We start from the raw sequence: 19,030 nt of genomic DNA on the forward strand, positions 1-19,030 counted from the left end.
GAGGCTCCAGAGGTGTTGTGCTGTAGCTCGGGATCTGCACCGTCAGGCTCTGGTTTTGCCCTTCCCACGCCCCACTTTTTGGTTTTCGGTTGGTTTTTGTTGTTGTTGTTTCTTCCCGTTTGTCATTTGGTAACTTTGAGATTTACCAAATCAAAAGAAGTTTAGGGAAAGCCATTTAAATTTAAAAAAAATCCTCATTTTTTTTTTAAACCGCTGGCAGCCTGAGCCTGCAATGAGCTGATGGAAAAAGTGATTGGAATCCCAGGTTTTCTCCCGGTGATGAGGACGTAACTCTTTGCTATAGGGGACAAGCTATAGCCTCTGCTCCAGCGCTGCTTCTGCTGTCCTTTCCCTCCAATCCCTCATCCCCTTCCCACGAGGAAAATAAACACGGAACCTTTTTGCTGATTGTCCTGGTCCAGAGCTCCTGCCTCCCTGTGTGTGTGGAGCAGGAGCAGCAGCAGGGCCGGCCACAGCTTGTCGCCCATCGCCGTCCCATTGTGCAGCAGCGCTGGGCAGCTGTGCTGCGTTGCCCACAGGTAAGTGCTGCCCTGGAAGAACCAGCTGGAGGCAGAGAGGCTGCGCTGCGCCCCAGCAGCAGTCGGGGTCGTGCTGGGAGCAGCAGTGGCGCCGGTGCTTGGGGTGAGGTTGACCCAGAGCGAGCTCCCCATTCCTGGGGCAGAATGCAGGGGTGCCGTGGGGCAGAGCATGGCCAGAGCGGAGCAGGGTGGTGGGGATGAGCTGAGGGGTCCGGCATGGCGCTGTTCCTGCTGCCTGCGCCCCGGGTTGGAAGGGAGAGGGCACGTTTATGGGATGGATCCCAGCTGAGAGGAGCGGGTCCGGTAAGCAGCTGAGCTGCCCACAGCCTTGGGAGCGGTGCTTCACCTTCCTGCTGCTTGTGCAGCCCCAGGGAGTGCAGCTTTTGGCCACGGTTTGCCCTGAGGACGGAGCCACCCCCAGGGCTGCACAGCGGCCGTCTCCCCTTCCCCTCCCCTCCAACTCAGATTCCCCGACCCGTCGGTGTAGTTTAACTCTCAGATGCGCTGACTGGTGGGAGGAAATCACACGTACGCTGTGTTTAAAAGGATACTGTCAATTCCTTTCCTCTAGATGGCTTTTAATGCATTCTATTTATTCAAATCCGTGGATTCTCTCTCCTCGGTGAGCATGCTCCTGTACTTCACCTGCAGAACTCCTTTCTCCAGTTTTCAGGGTGGCAGATGACAGCTGAGGGGTCCCACCAGCGATGGGTGCTGGTTTGCACAGCTCTGGCAGAGCACTCGGCTCATGCTGAGGCATAAGAGAGCCAAAACTGATTGGTGAGCCAGGGTGTAGCTGACGGACTGATTTCTTTTAACAGGTTTGAGTTTAAGAGAGAACTCAGAGCATAGAACCCAAAGCTTTGTTTGTTTTCAAACAGGGTAACAGCGTAAGGTAGCTCAAACTACTTGACAGTGTCCTTTTAAGTCAATTATCCGTCTCTAAATGGACTCTTCCTTATGTTTGTATTTATAAATAAATACCAATAAAGACCATTTTCCAAGCTTTGTCTTACTCGAGGAACATCCTTACAAAGCAGAAAAGCCTGCGCGCAGTGGCAGCTTGCCCTCAGAGCTGCAGTGAGCTGAGGGGTGGAACTGGAGCCCAGCTTTAAGGGAACAGCTCTCACTGTCCTGAAAGGTCTGCATTTTGTTCTCAGCTGTTCTCTGCCATCTCCCCCCTGCTTCCCAGCCCCATCTCACAGGGGCAGACCCAGCCCAGAGCTGGGGATCCGCAGTTCATCCCCAGCTTCAGAAACCCCAGAGAAGAGAACAAACAGGTGGGAGTTATTTCTGGATGTGCTTTATTGAGTCCTTGTGGATGGAAAGCACTCTGTACACAAGGCGCCCACTGTTCACTTCTTGGTCTCTTCTTCCTTGGAAAGGGTCTTGATGATTTCCTCCTTCTTGGCTTGCAGGCGTTCCTCGCGGCGCTTCCGAGCCTCCTTGGTTTTGGACCTGCGAGCCTCAGCCTGGTCACTGCAAGAAGAGTTTGTGAATGCCTGGGGATCGTTCCAGACAGCCAAGAGAAAGCCTTCCCTGCTGGCCCTGCTCTCCTTGCCCCACTGGTCTGCCCTGCCAGCTGCTGAGCCGAGCGGGCCATGCTCCACGTGCAGCTCCCTGCACTGCTGGTGCCCCGCAGCACTGGGAGCCTTGAGAACCAATGACTCACGCCTCTCCTTATCAATCATTTACTATGGCTGCACCACTGTTTATAGCAGGATGAGCAATTCTGCTCTGCCAGGATTACGTACATCTCTGCTTCCAGCCAGCCCTACCCAGCTTTGTTTTGATTCCAGGGCTCTGGGTAGAGGCACCCCAAATATCTGTGTGCGCTTCCTTAAAAACAACTGCTTCCCCAGCCTGCAAAATGGAAGTGTGACAGTGAGGCAACACTTACGCCAAGAGCTTCTTGCGAGCTTTGTCTGCCTTGAGCTTGTGGATGTGCTCCATCAGGATCCGCTTGTTCTTGAACACGTTACCCTTGACCTTCAGGTACAGGCTGTGGTACCTGAAGGAACAGAAAGCATCGTGAGTGCTGTGACAGCAGCTCACCCCCAAGCTCTGAAGCTGCTGCAGTGGCACAGAGCAATGGGACTCTTTGTAGAAGTACAGGGGCTGCTCTGTGCTTTCTGGAGAGGATTTTTTCCCATCACCAAGCTCTACACCAAGGAGCTGGCTGGGAAGCTGCACACAGCAAGAGACAGATGAGCATGTGCAAACACTGCCCACTGCCTGAAGCTGCACGCTGGCCTGGCAGACTCACATATGGCGGTCGATCTTCTTGGACTCCCTGTATCTGCGGAGCAGGCGCCTGAGAATTCGCATCCTCCTCATCCAGGTCACCTTCTCTGGCATACGAGCGTTGGCTGTACCCTTTCTCTTACCTAGGATGAGAGAAAACATGGTAAGAAGGCGGCCTGGCTTCTGCTCGCGTTCAATCCTTCTCGGATTGTTCCTACTTCAGGAACAGAATTATTGGAACTCTGGCAGACATCTCCGTCCAGCACAAGGCTGTGGGTGCACAGCACGCAGGCAATGCCTTCAGCGCTCACCGATGCCCATGTGCCTGCCCTTCCGACGGGCCAAGGTGTTCTTCCTGCATCGTGCCCGAGAGTGAACGGTCACGGGTTTGCGGATGATCAGACCATCCTTAATTAACTTCCTGATCTGCTGACCTGGAAGAAAAAAACAAACCACACTCAGTATTTCATGTGAATGAGCAAAGAGAGACCGCGTTAAGCCAAGTGCGGGCTGTAATCTGTTTTGTGTAAGGAAAACCCCCAGCCCCCCTCCTGCTGCTGTTGCTCTTTCCCCATCATCCCATATTTTCCCTACTAGTCACCCAGGAAAGCACCACACACTGACCCACATTGACCCACATGGCGATGGCATGGAGAACCCCAGAAGCGCTGGAGACGAACTCCAATCAGCTCCAAAACACAACGAACCACAGAATTCAAGGGGTTGGAGAGGACCTCCAGAGATCATCGAGTCCAACCCCCGCAAAGCAGCCCCATAACAGCACCGGTGGGTCTGCAATACCTCCAGAGGAGCAGAACCCACCGCGTCCCTGGGCAGCCGTCAAACAGCAGCTGCACCTCAGCCAACGTCAACGACACAAAACAAGCACAGAATCCCCTCCTCGCGGCCCCGTCCGCGCACACTCACGCGAGTTGGCGTTGGCGATCTCGTTGGTCTCGTTGGGATCCAGCCACACCTTCTTCTTCCCGCAGCACAGCACGCTGGAGGCCAGGCGCTTCTGCAGCCGTAGCATACTGCGGGCAGCGGGCGGGAGGCTCAGCGCAGCCCCGGCTCGGCCCCGCGTCGCCTCCCGTTGCGATGCAGCCGCCCCATTTCCCGTCCCCCGCCGCCATTTCGCCCCCCTTCCTCCTCCTCCTCCTCCTCACCGCCATTTTCCCCCTTATCCCCGCGACGTGCGAAAGATGGGGCAGCACCGGGCGCACCCCCCACCTTGAGGCCGCCGAGCCCCGGCCCGTTCCCGTTCCCGCCCCCGCTCGCCGTTCCCGGCGGCGCACATCGCTCACCTCATAGCGGCGGCTGCGGCCGAGCCGGGCGGAAAGGACTGCGCACGTGGCCGCGCCCACCGCCAGCGCCGCGGGGAGAGGAACGTACCACTGCCTACCGCCCCGAACCAACGCGGTTCCGCAGCCTCACGGCGGATCGAAACGCGCCGAGAGAAACGCCGAGCTCCGGTCACGGGTGGGGATGGGGGAGGGAGCGCCGAGGCCGCGCTCGAGGCGTTGGGGAGGCGGACGCGCGTCACTCCGCACCCCCTCCTCTGCGCGGAGTGGTACGGTCCGAACTGCGCATGTGCGGTGAGCCAGGCCGGGAAGGCTGAGCGCATGCGCAGTGGGAATGGCCTGGGCGCATGCGCAGTGGCACGGCGTGGGCAGCACGAAGGCGGAGCGGGCATGGCGGCTGCGGGGGGGGCGGTGTCTGCATGGGGGGGAGGGGGTCTGGTGTGGGGCTGCGGCTGCGGGGTGATGGCGGCGTTAGAGGGCTCGGGGGTCCCGTGAGGCCTGGGCGATCTGAGGCCTGGCTCTGATGCGAGGCCCGTGGGAGGCCTGGGGTCACCGCGAACCTGCGGCCAATGCGAGGCCTGGGGTCACCGTGAGGCCTGGCGTGGCTGCGAGGCCCGCGGACGGCCGGGCACCGGCTGCGTGCTGGGAGGAGCCGCCCAGCGCCGGGCGGCGCGTCCCCCTGCGGCCTCAAACACCCGAGGAGAGGCCTCCTGTTTAAGGGCTCCCCCGGCAGCGCGCTGCGCCTCCCTGCTTGGCTGCAATTCCGCCCGGCGCAATCCTGCCTTACGCCAAACCCGCCCTCCTGCTGCAGCCCCTTCCCTCGCGGCTGCCGCTCCGCGCTCAGTCTGCGCTGCTGCCACGCGTGGCTCTGGCGGCCGAACGCAGGCGGCATATGGTGTGTGACAGGGAGCTGGTGGCGGCAGATTTTGGGTTCGTTTTGAGAGACAAACACGGATAAACACAGGCTTTTGCTGTTTAAAAACTGACTCATCATTTTCCGACAACAAAACTGTCAAAATCTGGAGGCTCCTGAGGCAGGAGAGCGGCTGCTGTTTCATTACCTGCCCTGGAGCGGCGCCGGGATTTTGTCTGTCTGTGCTTCTGTGAACCTGCAGCTGCAAATCGGTGCCCCGTAAGCCTTTGGGGCCCTCGTTTGGGGTGGAGGTGGTGAGGAGGCTTCAACCCCCACGGATCGTGTATCTCTGTAGAGCCTACACCTCTATGGATCCCATACCAACGGAGCCTATGCCTCTGTCACTCCCACCTCCCACCTGGGGGTGCATCCCTGAGCCCCACACAGCATCGTGGCTCTGAGGGCTCAGCTCTCACCCCACGCTTGGACCATTGCAGCACAGTGCTGGGGCCAGGCAGCCCCCGTTCCCATCTTCCCTCTGTGCAGCTCCAGCAGTGACACCGCGTTTGCATTCTGCTCCCACGCAGCTCTGGGATGAACGCAGCGCTCATCCTCTGCCCCCACCACCTCCACGCCGTCCCCAGCACAGCCACCTCCAGCTCCCGGCTGATCCATTTCCCCCCCCCCAGGCGCTGCACCCCCGGCTCGAGGGGCTGCAGATGGGCCCCTGTTTGCATTCAGGGCTGTGCCACCCATCCGGCTGCACAGGTGCCGTCGTCGGCACCTTACGGTGATGGATGGGGGTCTAAGAATGGAAAACGTGGCGTCAGCTGTTCCGGGCGCATTGTCTGGGAGCGCAGAGGGTGGGGGGCACCCCCAGGAATTCGGAACTTTCCAACAGCTGGTGGCTGCTGTGTGATCAGAAGGGGAGGTGTGGGAGCCACAGGGGGGACCCCATAGCGGGTGGGCTCTGGGGGGGGGGCACGGATGGCTCGGCAGGCCCCCCCCCCTCTCCAGGGATGGTTTGGAAGCCGGGTTTGGCCCCAGACTTTGGGGAAGGAGCTGTGCCCCCCCCCCCCCCCCCCCCCCGTGTTGTTTTTATTTTAGGGGAGCTCCACGCAGCGAGGTGCGGGCTGTGTGCCGGTCATTGCTGCCCCCCCCCCCACTGTATTTATATTTATATATATATAAGTTATTTATTTTGGGGGTGGAGGCAGAAATCCTTCATCTCTCCCCCTCTTTTGGGGACCGCTTTGGGGGTGCCCTCTCCTAAAGGAGGGAGGGAAGGAAGGAAAGAAGGAGGGGAGTGAAGGGGAGGGAAGCAAAGCATCCCGCATCCCTCCCGGCGGCGCGGTGGGAGCGGCCGGGGCGGAGGCAGCGGCCGCCCCCCCCCCCTCCTTCCTCCTCCTCCTCCTCCCCCTCCTCCCCTCTCCGCACGCCGGGGCCGCCCGCCCGTCGCCGCGGGGGTCGGTGCGGCGGAGGCCGATCTCGGGCCCCGCGCTGCCCCGAAAGCTCCATGGTGCGGGAGGGGGGCATGGCGCGCCCGCCCTACAGCTCAGCTCAGGACATCCAGATGGACGTCTTCGACAACGCAGCGCTCCAGGTGACACCACCGGGGGGTGGGGGGGTGGAGAGGGGGTCAGTGAAAGCCCTGGGGGGAGGGGGCTGCATGGACCCCCCCCCTCCATCCCCTCCCCACGTCCTACCAGTAAAGGTTCCACCTCCTGTAGCTCGGTTCCCCCCCCCCCACCCCGTAGCCACGCTGCTCCCCCAAATCAAAGCAGACAGCGAGAAGTGGGGGCGCAGCCCCCAAGTGGGGGGGGGGGGGGGGCAGCGCGCCCCTTTACTGCATCACCTCCCCACGGCTGTGTCCCCCCCCCCGCAGCACCCTGAGTCCAGGGTTGGGCGCACAGCGCTGGGGGGGCACAGGGAAACTTTTGGGGATGGGGCAAACTGTGCAGAGTCAGTGTGCAGTGGGAACCCCCCCCCCCCCCAAAAAAAATCTCCATCTGCTGGGTGTGGGGTGGGGGGATGCGTCCTCTGGGGTGGGGGCATCTCGTGTCCCCCCCTGCGTGGTTGGTGGTGACAGCATGGGTGGGGGCACAGCCAGGCCCTGGGGGTGGTGGGGGGCAGTGAAGGCTTTGCCCATCACTGTGGGGGGGTTCCGTGGTGCTGCCCCACCCGGGGGCCTTCACCTCCTCCAGCACAGAGGGATGGAGGTGGAGGGGGGGGGGGGGCAAGGACCTAAAAATACCGGGTACCACCGGTGGCAGCTGGGCCCAGCTGTCCTTTCTGGGGGGGTCACAGCCCAGCCACTCACACCCAGCACCCCTCCCCAGTTTGCTCCGGTGTTTCCTCCCCCACTGTATCCCACAGCCCTTATGGGGGCACTGTCAGCCCCCTTGGGTGCAGTGGGGGGGGGGGGGTGGCTCGTTCTTGCTGAGGGAGCTTGTATGTGCGTGGGGCTGGAGCATGTGACAGCGAGGGGGTGGCATGGGGATGATGGGGGGGGGGGGTGGTTGCTGCTGCTGCTGCTGCTGTGGGCCCGGGCCCCCCCCCCCCCTCTCCCCCAGAGCATCCTGCTCCCCCACCCAGGTGCGTGGGGGTCTGGGGGTGCTGGGTGGTGGCTGCAGGAGGGGCGGATCTCAGCAGCTCCCGGTGCTCAGTTCTGATGCTGCTGGGGATGGCGGGGGGGGGGGGGGGGGTGATGCCCATAATTCCCTCCCTTCCCCCCCAACCTGTCACCTCTCTCTGCAGGGCAAATACAGCAAGCGCAAGAGCCGCTTCAAGCGCTCTGACGGCAGCACCTCATCTGACACCACCTCCAACAGCTTCGTCCGGCAGGTGAGCATGGGGCTCGACGAGGGGGGGCACAGACCCCCCGTCTGGCTCCTCCCCACCCCCCGGAGCAGCTATCCTCTGAGGCTGAATGGGGACAACCTCTTTGGTGGCCTTTGACCCTCAGGGAGCCATGTGGAGGGGGTCCTGGTTTGCAGCTGAGCGTTGGGGGGCTGGGGGGGGACCCAGCTGTTGCAATATCTGAGCCACATCCATCTGTGCCCCCCCCAAATCGAAGCAGAGACCAGGGGTCACCAGCCAAGGCTGTGCCTGCTGTCCCTCCTCTCTCCTACACAAGAGTGGGGCTGGGGGGGGCGTCCACCCCCTCATCTCAGGAGCCTTTGGGGTGCTGGGGCATCTCCTGCCCCTTTGGATGCTGGGGGGGGGGGGGGAAGGGGGGCACGCAGCCCACCTGGCATCACCCCCGCCCTCTCCAGCCCCATCCACCCACCGCTGGCTTGGCACTGTCCCCCCACCCCCCCCGCCCCAGGCTAAATATACCCCGGCAGGCTGTGGGTGTCTGAAACCCGACCCGCGGGCGCCCCAGCACGCAACGCCCGGCCCCCCCCTCTCCCCCCCCGGCCCACTTGCCCCCAGCCCTGCCACCATGGAGATGACCGGCAAAGACCACCTCGCCGCCCCGGTGAGCATCCCACCCCCCCCCCTCCCACTGCTGCCTCCCCTTTCTGCCCCTCCTCCCTGTCCCAAGGTTTGGGGTCCCCTTTGACCTAGAGGGGCTGCAGGGTGAGCACCCCAAAGCAGCCCCTCCACCCCAGTGTGCCCACTGCTGCCCCACAGTCCCCGCTCCTCTGCCCCCCCCTCGACCCCAGGCTGCGACGTTCCCTTGAGAAATGGCTCAGAGAAGGGCTGACTGATTTCTGCCCCTGTGGATTTTTTGGGGGGGGAGGGTTTCCCGCAGGGCTGCTGCCCCATGGACGGTGGTAATGTCTGTGCAAAGGTGTTTGGGAAGGGGCTGCCCTGCTCTGTGGGAAGGGTGGGGGCTGCCTCAATGTGGGGGTTACAGAGGAGCCGGGTGGGGAACAGCACCCTGCAGGGTTGGTGCCTCTGCTGTTCCTATGGGGGTCACAGCCCTGGGGGTCTCCCCACCACCCCCTCTGTGGCTCTAACTGCAGCACGGGGTGAAGTGAGGGGCCGTGGGGGGTGAGCAGAGGCCCCAGCTGCAGCCTTGTCCTGGGGTGACCCCCAGCCCCCCGTTGCCGTGCAGCCCCATTGCTGCAGGACCCCTGGGCGGCTGGAGCAGAGCTGTCACTATTGCACTTCCCCCAGCTTGGTGCTGTGTTGGGGGACGGCCGGGGCGCTGCCGGCTCTGGGGGGGTCCTCATCTCCCTCAGTTTAACGACAGGCCTGGAACCGGCTGACAGCAGGACGGGAGCGGGGTGTCACGTTCCGTGCCGGAGCAATGGGAACAGCTGTGCCGGCGCTCGGCCTGCCGTAACCCCGGCACGGCCCCCCTGGCTCAGGGGAAACTGAGGCACAGGCTGGGGGCAACGCATGGGGTCCTCTGGGAACTCAGCCATAGGGCTGTCCCTTGGGTGGGCACCACTGTGCAGGATTTTGGGGATGCCTCGATGCTGCGGGGATGGCTGCCTGCCGGGGCTGGGGCTGCTCAGCGTGGGGCTGGGGCTGAGCATCCTCCCCACCATCGTAGGGCTCAGCTGAGTCCTACACCAGCCGCCCCTCGGACTCGGATGTGTCCCTGGAGGAGGACCGTGAGGCGCTGCGCAAAGAGGCTGAGCGCCAGGCGCTGGCACAGCTGGAGAAAGCCAAGGTGGGATTAGGGGGAATTGGGACCCTCGTCACTGGGAGCCTCATCACGGGGCATTGGCTCTCGCTGCGGGGTTTGAGGGGGGATGCTGCCCCCCACTCATCCCTTCCCACCTGCAGACGAAGCCGGTAGCGTTTGCTGTCCGGACAAATGTTGGCTACAACCCATCGGCCAATGATGATGTGCCTGTGCAGGGCATGGCCATCTGCTTCGAGCCCAAAGACTTCTTACACATCAAGGAGGTGAGGGTCTGGAGTCGTGGAGGGGAGCAGAGCAGGAGGGGAGGGCGCGAGTGGCAGGGGCTTGGGGGTGGGGGTCGGCAGGGCATGGGGCTGAGGGTGGCAGCGTGTGGGGCTGCTGTGCGCCGTCCATTTGCAGGCTTTGAGGTGTTTTCTGTGTTCGTCCCCCGGTGCAGAAGTACAACAACGACTGGTGGATTGGGCGGCTGGTGAAGGAAGGCTGCGAGGTCGGCTTCATCCCCAGCCCTGTCAAACTGGAGAACATGCGGCTGCTGCAGGAGCAGAAGATGAGGCAGAACCGACTGAGCTCCAGGTTCTTCCCACCCTCTCCAGCCCCTGGAACCTTCACACAGCCCCATGCTTACCCCTCTCTGCTTCTCCTCTCCCAGCAAATCAGGTGACAACTCCAGCTCCAGCCTTGGTGACGTGGTGACGGGGACACGCAGGCCCACCCCTCCGGCCAGTGGTAAGGATGTCTGGGTTCCCCATGGGGAGCAGGGCTGGCCCAGCCCATGGAGGGGGGCCTTGTCCTGCTGAGGACTGGACGCCCCTCCCAATGCCCCTCCTGCAGCTGGGTCCTCCCCGCTACCTTCCCAGCACCGGGAGGGACATGCAGCCCCCTCGGTCCCCGTGTGGGACCAAAGTGCAGCCCCACATTGCACACTCATGCTTACATCCAAATCAGAGTGCACGGGGTGCCCTCCCAGCCCTGGGTCCCTGCACTCTTCGCCCCCCCTGCTCCCATCCATTCTCCCCTTTCACCACCGTTATCAATGTTCTTCTCTCCCCTCCGGCCCCGGCGCGTCCCCAGGTGCCCTGGACACACATAGCTTTGCCTTTGAGCCCGATGAGTTAGAGGAGGAGGAGGCTGCGGAGACCCACTGCTCCCCTAAGAGTAGTGTGAGCAGTGTCACCACCCCCCCCGCCCACTCCAAGCGCATCCCCTTCTTTAGGAAGGTAACAGAGCCCAATCTGGCCCACGCCTGCCTGCTGCACCCTGCCTGCCCTAACACTGCCGGGGGCTGCGGGGGCACCGTGGGGTGGATCGGTCCGTAGCTGCTCCCCCCTGTGATCCAGAGGATGGATCATTCCATGGATGTATCCCACTGTCATCCATGGGATGGATCGTTCCGTTGGCTGTATCCCCCCCCCGTGGTCTCTGGATGGATCGTTCCGTGGCTGCATCCCCCCACGGTCCATGGGGTGGCTCAGTCCATGGCTGTGTGCCCCCCCATCCATGGGATGGATCGGCCCGTGCCCCCTTATGCCCCCCCCCAGGGCCCCCCTGTGTGCGCATGGTGTGTGGCACAGCTGTGTTTGTCTCCCCCGCAAATGAGAGTGGAACATTCCTCCCCCCCCAAACTGGGCACGGTGCTGGGGGGCTCGGGTGCAACCACGGCGTGGGTAGGGGGGTGCTGAGGTGCTGCTCCCCACCCAAAGCCTCGCGGAGCCCCTGCTCACAGCCCAACGCTAATCAAGAGTAGGGCAGCATTCATACAGAATGAGCTCCACCGGCACAATCTCCCTTTGCTATTGGAGCTGTGCCCCCCCTGGGCTTCCTGTTAACCCCCCAGCCCAGTTTGGGGCCTGAATCCCCCTCCCACAGTAACACGCATGCCTTGTTTGTCTCCCCCTGCCCGCCCCGGCGCCTCGGGACGTAGCGAAGCAGAAGCAGAAATCGGTGAGTAGCGTCAGGACCCCTGGGTTTGGGGCAGGGGAGGAGGGGGGAATAGGTTTTGCTGCCATTTCTGGGGCCTCCCCGTCCCTTGGCATCACCCTGGGCTCCTGCTGTGCCCCCCGGCCCAGCGTGAGCCCCCTGACCCCCGATGCTGCCCTGCAGGCTGAGCACGTGCCGCCCTACGATGTGGTTCCCTCCATGCGGCCCATCATCCTGGTGGGGCCATCGTTGAAGGGCTACGAGGTGAGGAGCGGGGCTGGGAGGGGATCCCAGGGTGGGGGGGACACACAGAAGACCCCACGCCCTCCTCCTCCCCTCCCACAGGTGACAGATATGATGCAGAAAGCACTGTTTGATTTCTTGAAGCATCGCTTTGATGGCAGGTGAGGCAGGGGGCGGCGGGGCCTTGCGCCCCTTGGCGAGGGGCACTCAACCCCGTGGGGGGCCCTTAAGCCACGGAGGAACCCTCAAGCACTTGGGAGGCCCTAAATCTCACAAGAGGGACCCACAGGGGACCTCTTAAGTCCCACGAAGGACTCTTAGCTCTATGGAGACCCCCTGGTTTGAGTGGGATCTGCCCCCAAGGAGAAGGAGGCTCCACTTCAGCCTGATGCTTTTGGGGTGGGAGGAGGGGAGCAGGCGTTTGATGGGGGGGGTGTTTGGACCCCCGCCAGCCTGTGTCCTTCTCGCAGGATCTCCATCACGCGGGTGACGGCCGACATCTCCCTCGCCAAGCGCTCTGTGCTGAACAACCCCAGCAAACACACCATCATCGAGCGCTCCAGCACACGCTCCAGCTTGGGTAAGGCGGGTGCAGCGCCTCGGCCACCCCAAGCTCCCATCTGTATCAGCCCAGCAGCCTCCTGCTCCTGTCCCCTCCCTCCTGGGATGCTCAGCGTGTCCCTCCTTCCTGCACAGCCCCCTCCGCTCTGTGGGGCGATGAGTGCATGGGACGAAGGGCACCTGGGACCCGTGCTCCCACTGTCGGTTTGACTCAGTCTCTCTTCCCCTCCTCCCTTTTACCTTTTCTCTCTCTCTTTTTTTTTTTTTCTTCTTTTTTTTTCTCCTTTCCCATTTGGGGTTCCTTCCCTCTGCACCGCTTCCTTCCTCCCCTGCTCCTGATACAGATATCTTGGGTATGTAGCCTGTTCTCCTCGGGTAGCGCGGGGTGGGAGACAGCAGGGGATGCAGCCCCAAGGTTCCCTGTGCCCCCAGTTGTGCTCTACTGCGGGGTCTGAGTGCAGCCTCTGCAGGCACCCACCCAATGCATGTGTCTGGGGGGTCTCAGTCCTTCCTCCCCCAGCACTGGGAGCCCAACTGCCTCCCATCTGTGGGACTGGGGTGCTGCTGGTGTGGCTGAGCCTCTTCTGGCCCTGTCCCGCTCCCCACGTCCCATTTCCAGCAGCCGTCCCTGCAGCCCCCTTTTGCTGTCTCCGTGCCCCTGTGACTCCCTCTGTCCCCCCACTCTGGCAGCTGAGGTGCAGAGTGAGACGGAGCGCATCTTTGAGCTGGCCCGGACCCTGCAGCTGGTGGCCTTGGATGCTGACACCATCAACCACCCGGCCCAGCTGGCCAAGACCTCCCTGGCACCCATCATCGTCTACATCAAAATCGCCTCCCCAAAGGTGAGTGGGGGCCGTGGGGCGGGCAGGTGGCAGCGATGGGGCCGAGGTTCTTGTGCCCCCCGCCCCACACCGCCCTGTCTCCTGCTCCAGGTGCTGCAGCGGTTGGTGAAGTCTCGGGGCAAGTCCCAGGCCAAGCACCTCAACGTGCAGATGGTGGCCTCCGACAAGCTGGCGCAGTGCCCGCCTGTGAGTGTCCCCAACCCAACCCCTGCCACCACCCTGCGGCCTTTGGCTCCGCCCCTTCCGGCAGAAGCCCCTCCCACCACTGCCTCCATGCATAGATTCCACCTGTCCTGGCTCCGGGCTCCACCCACCACCATATTAGGTTATGTAGGCTCCGCCCATCAGCATGTTGGGTTAGATAGGCTCCTCCCACCAAATGATGGGGGCTCCGCCCACCACCATATTTGGTTACATCGGCTCCACCGCCGCGTGTCATAGCCTCTGCCCAGCACCTTATTTGGGTACGCCGGCCCCACCCATTACCTTATATGGATACACAGGATGTGCCCCTGCATGCTGCAGACTCCGCCCACCGCCTTATTTGTACACGTGCCCCACCCACAACCTTATATGGGTATGTGGGCTCCGCCCCACTTGCCATAGGCTCTGTCCACTACCTTATATGGGCACATAGGTCCCACCCCCATGTGTGCAAGCTCCGCCCTTCTCCTTATTTGCATCCATAGGCTCCACCCCCCACCCCATTAACGCCAGCAGTCCGCCCTCGTGGCCGATGCTCCTCCTGCCATCCTGGCCCCTGGGCTCCATGTCCATAAGCTCCACCCCACCGCAGTTTCCTCCCCCCAGGAGATGTTTGACATCGTGCTGGACGAGAACCAGCTGGAGGAGGCCTGCGAGCACCTGGCCGAGTACCTGGAGGCCTACTGGAAGGCGACGCACCCCCCCAGCAGCAACCCCCCCAACCCGCTGCTCAACCGCACCATGGCCACGGCCGCTCTGGCCGCCAGCCCCGCGCCCGTCTCCAACCTGCAGGTACAGGTGCTCACCTCCCTGCGCAGGAACCTGGGCTTCTGGGGCCGCGGGGGCGCCGACGCCACCCCCAGCCCCCAGGAGGAGCACGCGCTGTGAGATGGCGGCGGGGCGCCCGTGGGACCTCCCCCCGGGGATCGGGGACACCCCCAAGGATCAGGGACAGCCTTGGGTTCTGGGGACGCCCCGGGGAACAGCCGCCTCCCTGGGGTTGCCCCCTCCTCTGGGGATGCGCTCCCTGCTCCGTGGTTGATGCCATCCCCGTGCCCCTGAAGTCGATTCCCCCCCCCCCCCCCTACCCCAGGATCTGCTCCCCACCCCGGGTTTGGGGCCATCCCGCTGCGGTGAGGTTCTGCTCTCCCTGGATCAGGGCCCCCCTTTGGGATCTGCCCCCTGGGGTTGGGGTCTCTCAGCCCTGCAGAGCTCTCCTGGGTTACAACGAGGACTTATGGGAGTTCCTGGGGGGGGGCTGAGCCCCCCGGACACCCCTGACCCCCCTGGGTCCAGCATAGAGGCTGTGTCCAAGCCGAGGGGGGCCCACAGCCCCCCCAGGGCATCAGGCAGAGGAAGGACGCGTGTCCTGTGTTGTCTGTCGCTAATTCCTTCAGCAATCAGGGCGCTGCTCTGCACCAACCCTGACCCCACCGCCTCCCTGCTCCGTTCCCCTCCATGCCCTCCCACTGCTCTGGACCTGCCCTGGTGCCCCCCTCACCCCATCCCCCCCCCTGCCCCGGTGCTGGATGAGACCCACATCTGGACTGCATGGCACGGAGTGTGCAGGCTGGGCTGGGGCGGGAGCGCATGTGCCCCCCCTACTCACCAGGCCCCGCGGTGTGCAGCTAACACCCCCCCCCCCCCCCCCCAACTAACCCGTCCATCTGTCCTTGCACGGTGTGGTTGCTTCTCCCAACCAGGCTCCATACCTGGTGCACGGGGAGCCGCCGGGCGAGGGGAACGTCCGGGAGGGGGGGCCCATCCCACCGCCTGCCCGTTCGGCCCCCCCCCGCCGCCTGTCCCGCCAGGACACCTTCGACTCGGAGACCCCCGGCAGCCGGGATTCAGCCTGCACAGAACCCGGCAACTCTTGCATGGACGTCGAGACCGATCCCGGTGAGGAGGACCCCCGGCCCCCCCCGGGTCCCCGCGGTGCGTGGGATGAGGAGCGGGGCCGGGGACCGCGGGGACGTGCCAAGGGCCACGACCGCTACTGCCCAGAGCCGCCGGAGCCTTTGGGTCTGGACCAGAGTGACACAGAGGGCTGGGGACAGGAGGTTTACATCCGCTAGGGTGAGGGGGGATGTAGGCAGGGATGGCCCCCCCCCCTCCCCGCACCCCTTTTCCCCAGCCCCAGTGCTGGCTTTGGGGCCAGGGGTTGCACTCAGCTGGGTGTCTTTGCAGGCCACGTGCCCAAAGCCTGTTCAGCTGTGCCATGGGGTGTCCCCCACCCCACTCTTGGTGTTAAGGGGGGGGGTCTCCCTCCCACCGCAGCCCCCCCAGCATCCTGCGGTGCCTCGGGCCTTTTCTGTCCCACAGGGAGAGCGAGTGACCAAAGGGGACTTGCCAGTGGCTGGCGTATCCCCATCCCCTATGGCACAGGGAGGGGGGCTTGCGCTCTCCCCAGTACCCAGCCCTTGCCTGCTGCCTGCAGCCCCCTCCCCAGGGTGCACCCGCTTCTCCATGGTGCTCTTTGCCACCCTGCTGCAGGGGGACCCCTGAGCTGGTGGTGGAGGGGTTCCCTGCCAGCTGTCCCCTCCCCAGCTAGTGCCTGCCCCACAGCTGTGGGAGGGGTGCATGCGTGTGCTGTGTGTGCAGGGTTTTGGGGTGCCCACTGGGTGCTGCCTGCCTGGGGAGGGGGGGGGCATGGTTTTTGCATGTGTTTGCATTGGAGTGGGGGAGGATTTTGCCTGTCTTTGGTGGGGGGGGGGGGAAAGTCTGAGCCAACTGGGGGGAGGGTGTCTAACATGTGCTAACAGCTGCCCCAGTCCTGGCCTGCCACAGTGCCCAGCAGGTCCCGGGGGGTCCTGTGCTACCCTCACCCTCCCCCCCTTTCCCTGGGACCATGGGAACACACCGAGCAGCACCAGGCCCTGGCCCCTGCCAAACCCCCTCTGTGCCACCCCCTCTCTGTCTGCTCTTTCCCCATCCAGCTGTGTCTGTCCGTCTGTGTGCCTGTCTGTCTGTCCCCCACCCCAGCTCCCCAGGGCACTGCCTTCACCTGTGCCCACCCTGGGGTGTCCCTTATCCCTGTGCCCCCATGAAGGTCGCAGCACTGGGGTGGGAACACCCCATGGCCGACCCTCGCAGTGGGGCTGGGCTCACCTCTCGCCCCCCACTTTGGGGCGATGCTGGGGTGGCCCTGGGGTCGCTGCCTTACCCACACCACCAGCCTTGCCAGCCTGGGCTGGGGGGGGCTCCGGGGTGCTCAGCTCTGCCGCTGCCAAAACGCCTCCGCCCGTTGTGTGCCTCAGTTTCCCCTTTTTTGCTGGGGGGAACTCGGTGTCACTGCCTGCCAAGTGCTTTGAGACCCACCTGCCCCGGTGCTTGCCCCCACCGGGGCCGGGCAGCTGGGCCCCCCCCCCCCAGCCCTCCTAAAGGGCAGAGGGACGTCCCATATTTATGTCATCCCACAAACTTTATTTAAAGACCCCGACAAAGTGTATTTTATTTATTTATTCTCCTTGGTGTGTGGGGGGACTCGCCCCGCTCGCTTGGTTCTTTGTAATAAACATTTCGGTGAGATCTCCCCGTGGCTGCGCCTGGTGGGGGTGCACAAGGAGGGTGGGGGGCCGAGACCAAGCACGGCTCTGCTCTGCAGTGACTGCAGCATCTCCTGGAGGGGGTTGGGAGCGGCCAGGACCTGCCTGGCTTTTGGGGAGGGACGCGTCCTGCAATGGGGCTGTACATGCTATTTACAGGGAATAAATACAGCGCTGCTGGCTCAGGGCTGCCGGCACCTCCACTCGCTCTTCTCTGGCCAATACTCAAATGCTTTCCTGCAGGGAGACATGAGGACATCAGTCCCTGCTCTGAGCCCCCCACCCCAGGACGTGGGGCCATCAGTCCCTTCCCCACAGGGCTGCTGAGGGCCCGTACTCACTCTCGTGGTGGAGGCGATGCTCGGCACACCAACCCAGCCTGGCAGGGGCACACCTGGTTGATGCTGAAGGCCAGACCCCCGGGGGGCACATGGCAGCTCTGCCCCAGCTCCAGCCGTTGCTGGCACAGCATCTCACCGTGCCGCCGCGCACAGCAGCCACCCGGCCCGCAGTCCTCATCCTGCTGGCACCGTGCTCCTTTGAGGGGGGAGGGAACGACAAAGAGAGGGGTTACATGTTGAAATCCCCCAGCCCCATGCAGGTGCAATGGGCCCAAAGTCGCTCAGCCTCATGCGTGTTGCAGCAGGGGTTGCGATGACTCCCGGTCCCAACCCGACCTCCATCACATCCCTCTGCTCCCGGGGTTGTGGTTATGGGGCTGCCCACCCCCGTCTGCTGCTCACCCTCCTGCCCGTCGGGCACGGGCTGCTGGCACTTCCCAAAGGTGCAGAGGAGGCCGTGGGCGCAGTGGGTGTCACGGCGGCAGTACTGCCCAGCAGGCCGTGTGGGCAGGCACAGCCCGAAGTGTTCGTCACAGAAGTGTCCGTGGGCACAGGGGCTGGTGGGGCCGCACGGCGTCACCTGCATTGGAAGAAGAGCAGTGGGGTCAGGGGGCCCGGATCCATCCCCACCTCTGGGATGGGTCAGAAATGGGAGGGCAGCACGGGGTGGGATTGGGTTTGGGTTCTGTGTGCCTGTCTGTCCATCCCCCACCCCAATTCCCCAGGCAGTGGAGCCGGGGCTGTTCAGGATGATGATTTGGGAGCCTCGAGGGTCAGGGGGCTTCAAGGGGCTGCTGGCTCACAGGGACTCATCCCTGGCAGAAGGGCACTGCCGCTCTACGCAGTTTTCTCGCAGGAAAAGAAAACCCCGAGCGCAAGGCCCGCCGCACAGCTGATGGTTATTTTGGGGCCGAGGGTCCCGGCGTCACTCTGGCAGCCCATAAAATTCCTGCTCCAGGTGAGGCTCGAACTCACAACCTCGGCATTGCTCCGCGTACTGCCCTATAAGTACCGCGCGCTGACCGATTGCGCCACTGGAGCGCCCGCTGCCGCCCGCCGCGCCCGCGCCCCCTCCCGCCCCGACCCCGCATCCCCCCCCCATCCAGCCCCCCATCCATCCCCCCCCATCCCTCTCCCCCGTCCCTCTCCCCCCGTCCATCCTTCCCGCATCCCTCCATCCTTCCTGCGTTGCTTCTGCGTTTCCCCTTCATCCCCCCCCGCTCACCTCCTCCGCGCTGCCCCCCGGCCCGGCGCTTCTGCCCAGCGCTGCTCTGTCGGGCGGGTGTTGGGGCAGAGCGTACATCCATGCCCAGAGGTGCGCGGCGGCTGCGGGCAGAAGCGCGGCGAGGAGGCAGAGGAGCGCCGGGAACGGCTGCATGGCGCTGACGGCGGTGGCACTGAGGGGCTCCCGGTGGGCGCTGCCTATTTGTAGCCCGCGGACCCCGCTGCCCCCCGCTGCTCCGTGTGTTTGCACGCCTAATGGGGAAGGAGGAGGCAATCAGGGTTTAAGGGATTAACGTAATTGCAGCCTTCCCCTCGCCGGGTGCCACAGCCCCAAAGCAAACCGCCCCCTCGGAGCAGTCTGGCTCCGGCGCCGCGCTACTCCCTGCGCTCGGTGCAGCCCCCCCAGCGCCCACGGGGGTGACGAGCTTTGCACCTTCCCTAACAGCTCTGCTAACGAGGTGTCCGCTGCCCGGCTCTCATCTCACCAGCAAACCCCAGACGGGCTCCGCTGGTGCTGCAGGCATTGCCGGGCCGTATCGCCGGACTGCCGCGGGCTGCGCTGCCCCCGACCCGCTCCATCGGACTCGTGGACACGTCGGGCAGTCCGTCCTCC

General features: G+C 63.8%; 2 protein-coding genes across 2 annotated transcripts; one reads left to right on the forward strand and one right to left on the reverse strand.

The window, feature by feature from the left end:
• Positions 1-1,826: 1,826 nt before the first annotated feature.
• On the reverse strand, positions 1,827-3,816 carry RPL19 (ribosomal protein L19; the record flags this gene model as incomplete). Its single annotated transcript, XM_079547109.1, has 5 exons — positions 1,827-2,018; positions 2,440-2,550; positions 2,806-2,926; positions 3,095-3,217; positions 3,711-3,816. The coding sequence occupies 5 exons, from the start codon at positions 3,814-3,816 to the stop codon at positions 1,895-1,897; spliced, it is 585 nt and encodes a 194-aa protein (XP_079403235.1). The 3' UTR covers positions 1,827-1,894.
• A 2,637-nt stretch (positions 3,817-6,453) lies between these two features.
• On the forward strand, positions 6,454-15,382 carry CACNB1 (calcium voltage-gated channel auxiliary subunit beta 1; the record flags this gene model as incomplete). The annotated part of the gene is made up of 14 exons (XM_079547293.1): positions 6,454-6,540; positions 7,695-7,781; positions 9,445-9,564; positions 9,681-9,803; positions 9,977-10,113; positions 10,190-10,266; positions 10,612-10,757; positions 11,641-11,721; positions 11,803-11,861; positions 12,171-12,280; positions 12,952-13,103; positions 13,194-13,289; positions 13,914-14,099; positions 15,011-15,382. The coding sequence occupies 14 exons, from the start codon at positions 6,454-6,456 to the stop codon at positions 15,380-15,382; spliced, it is 1,833 nt and encodes a 610-aa protein (XP_079403419.1).
• Positions 15,383-19,030: the final 3,648 nt, after the last annotated feature.

Source organism: Tetrao urogallus (genome assembly GCF_951394365.1).
Source record: "Tetrao urogallus genome assembly, chromosome: 26".
Lineage (NCBI taxonomy): Eukaryota > Metazoa > Chordata > Aves > Galliformes > Phasianidae > Tetrao > Tetrao urogallus.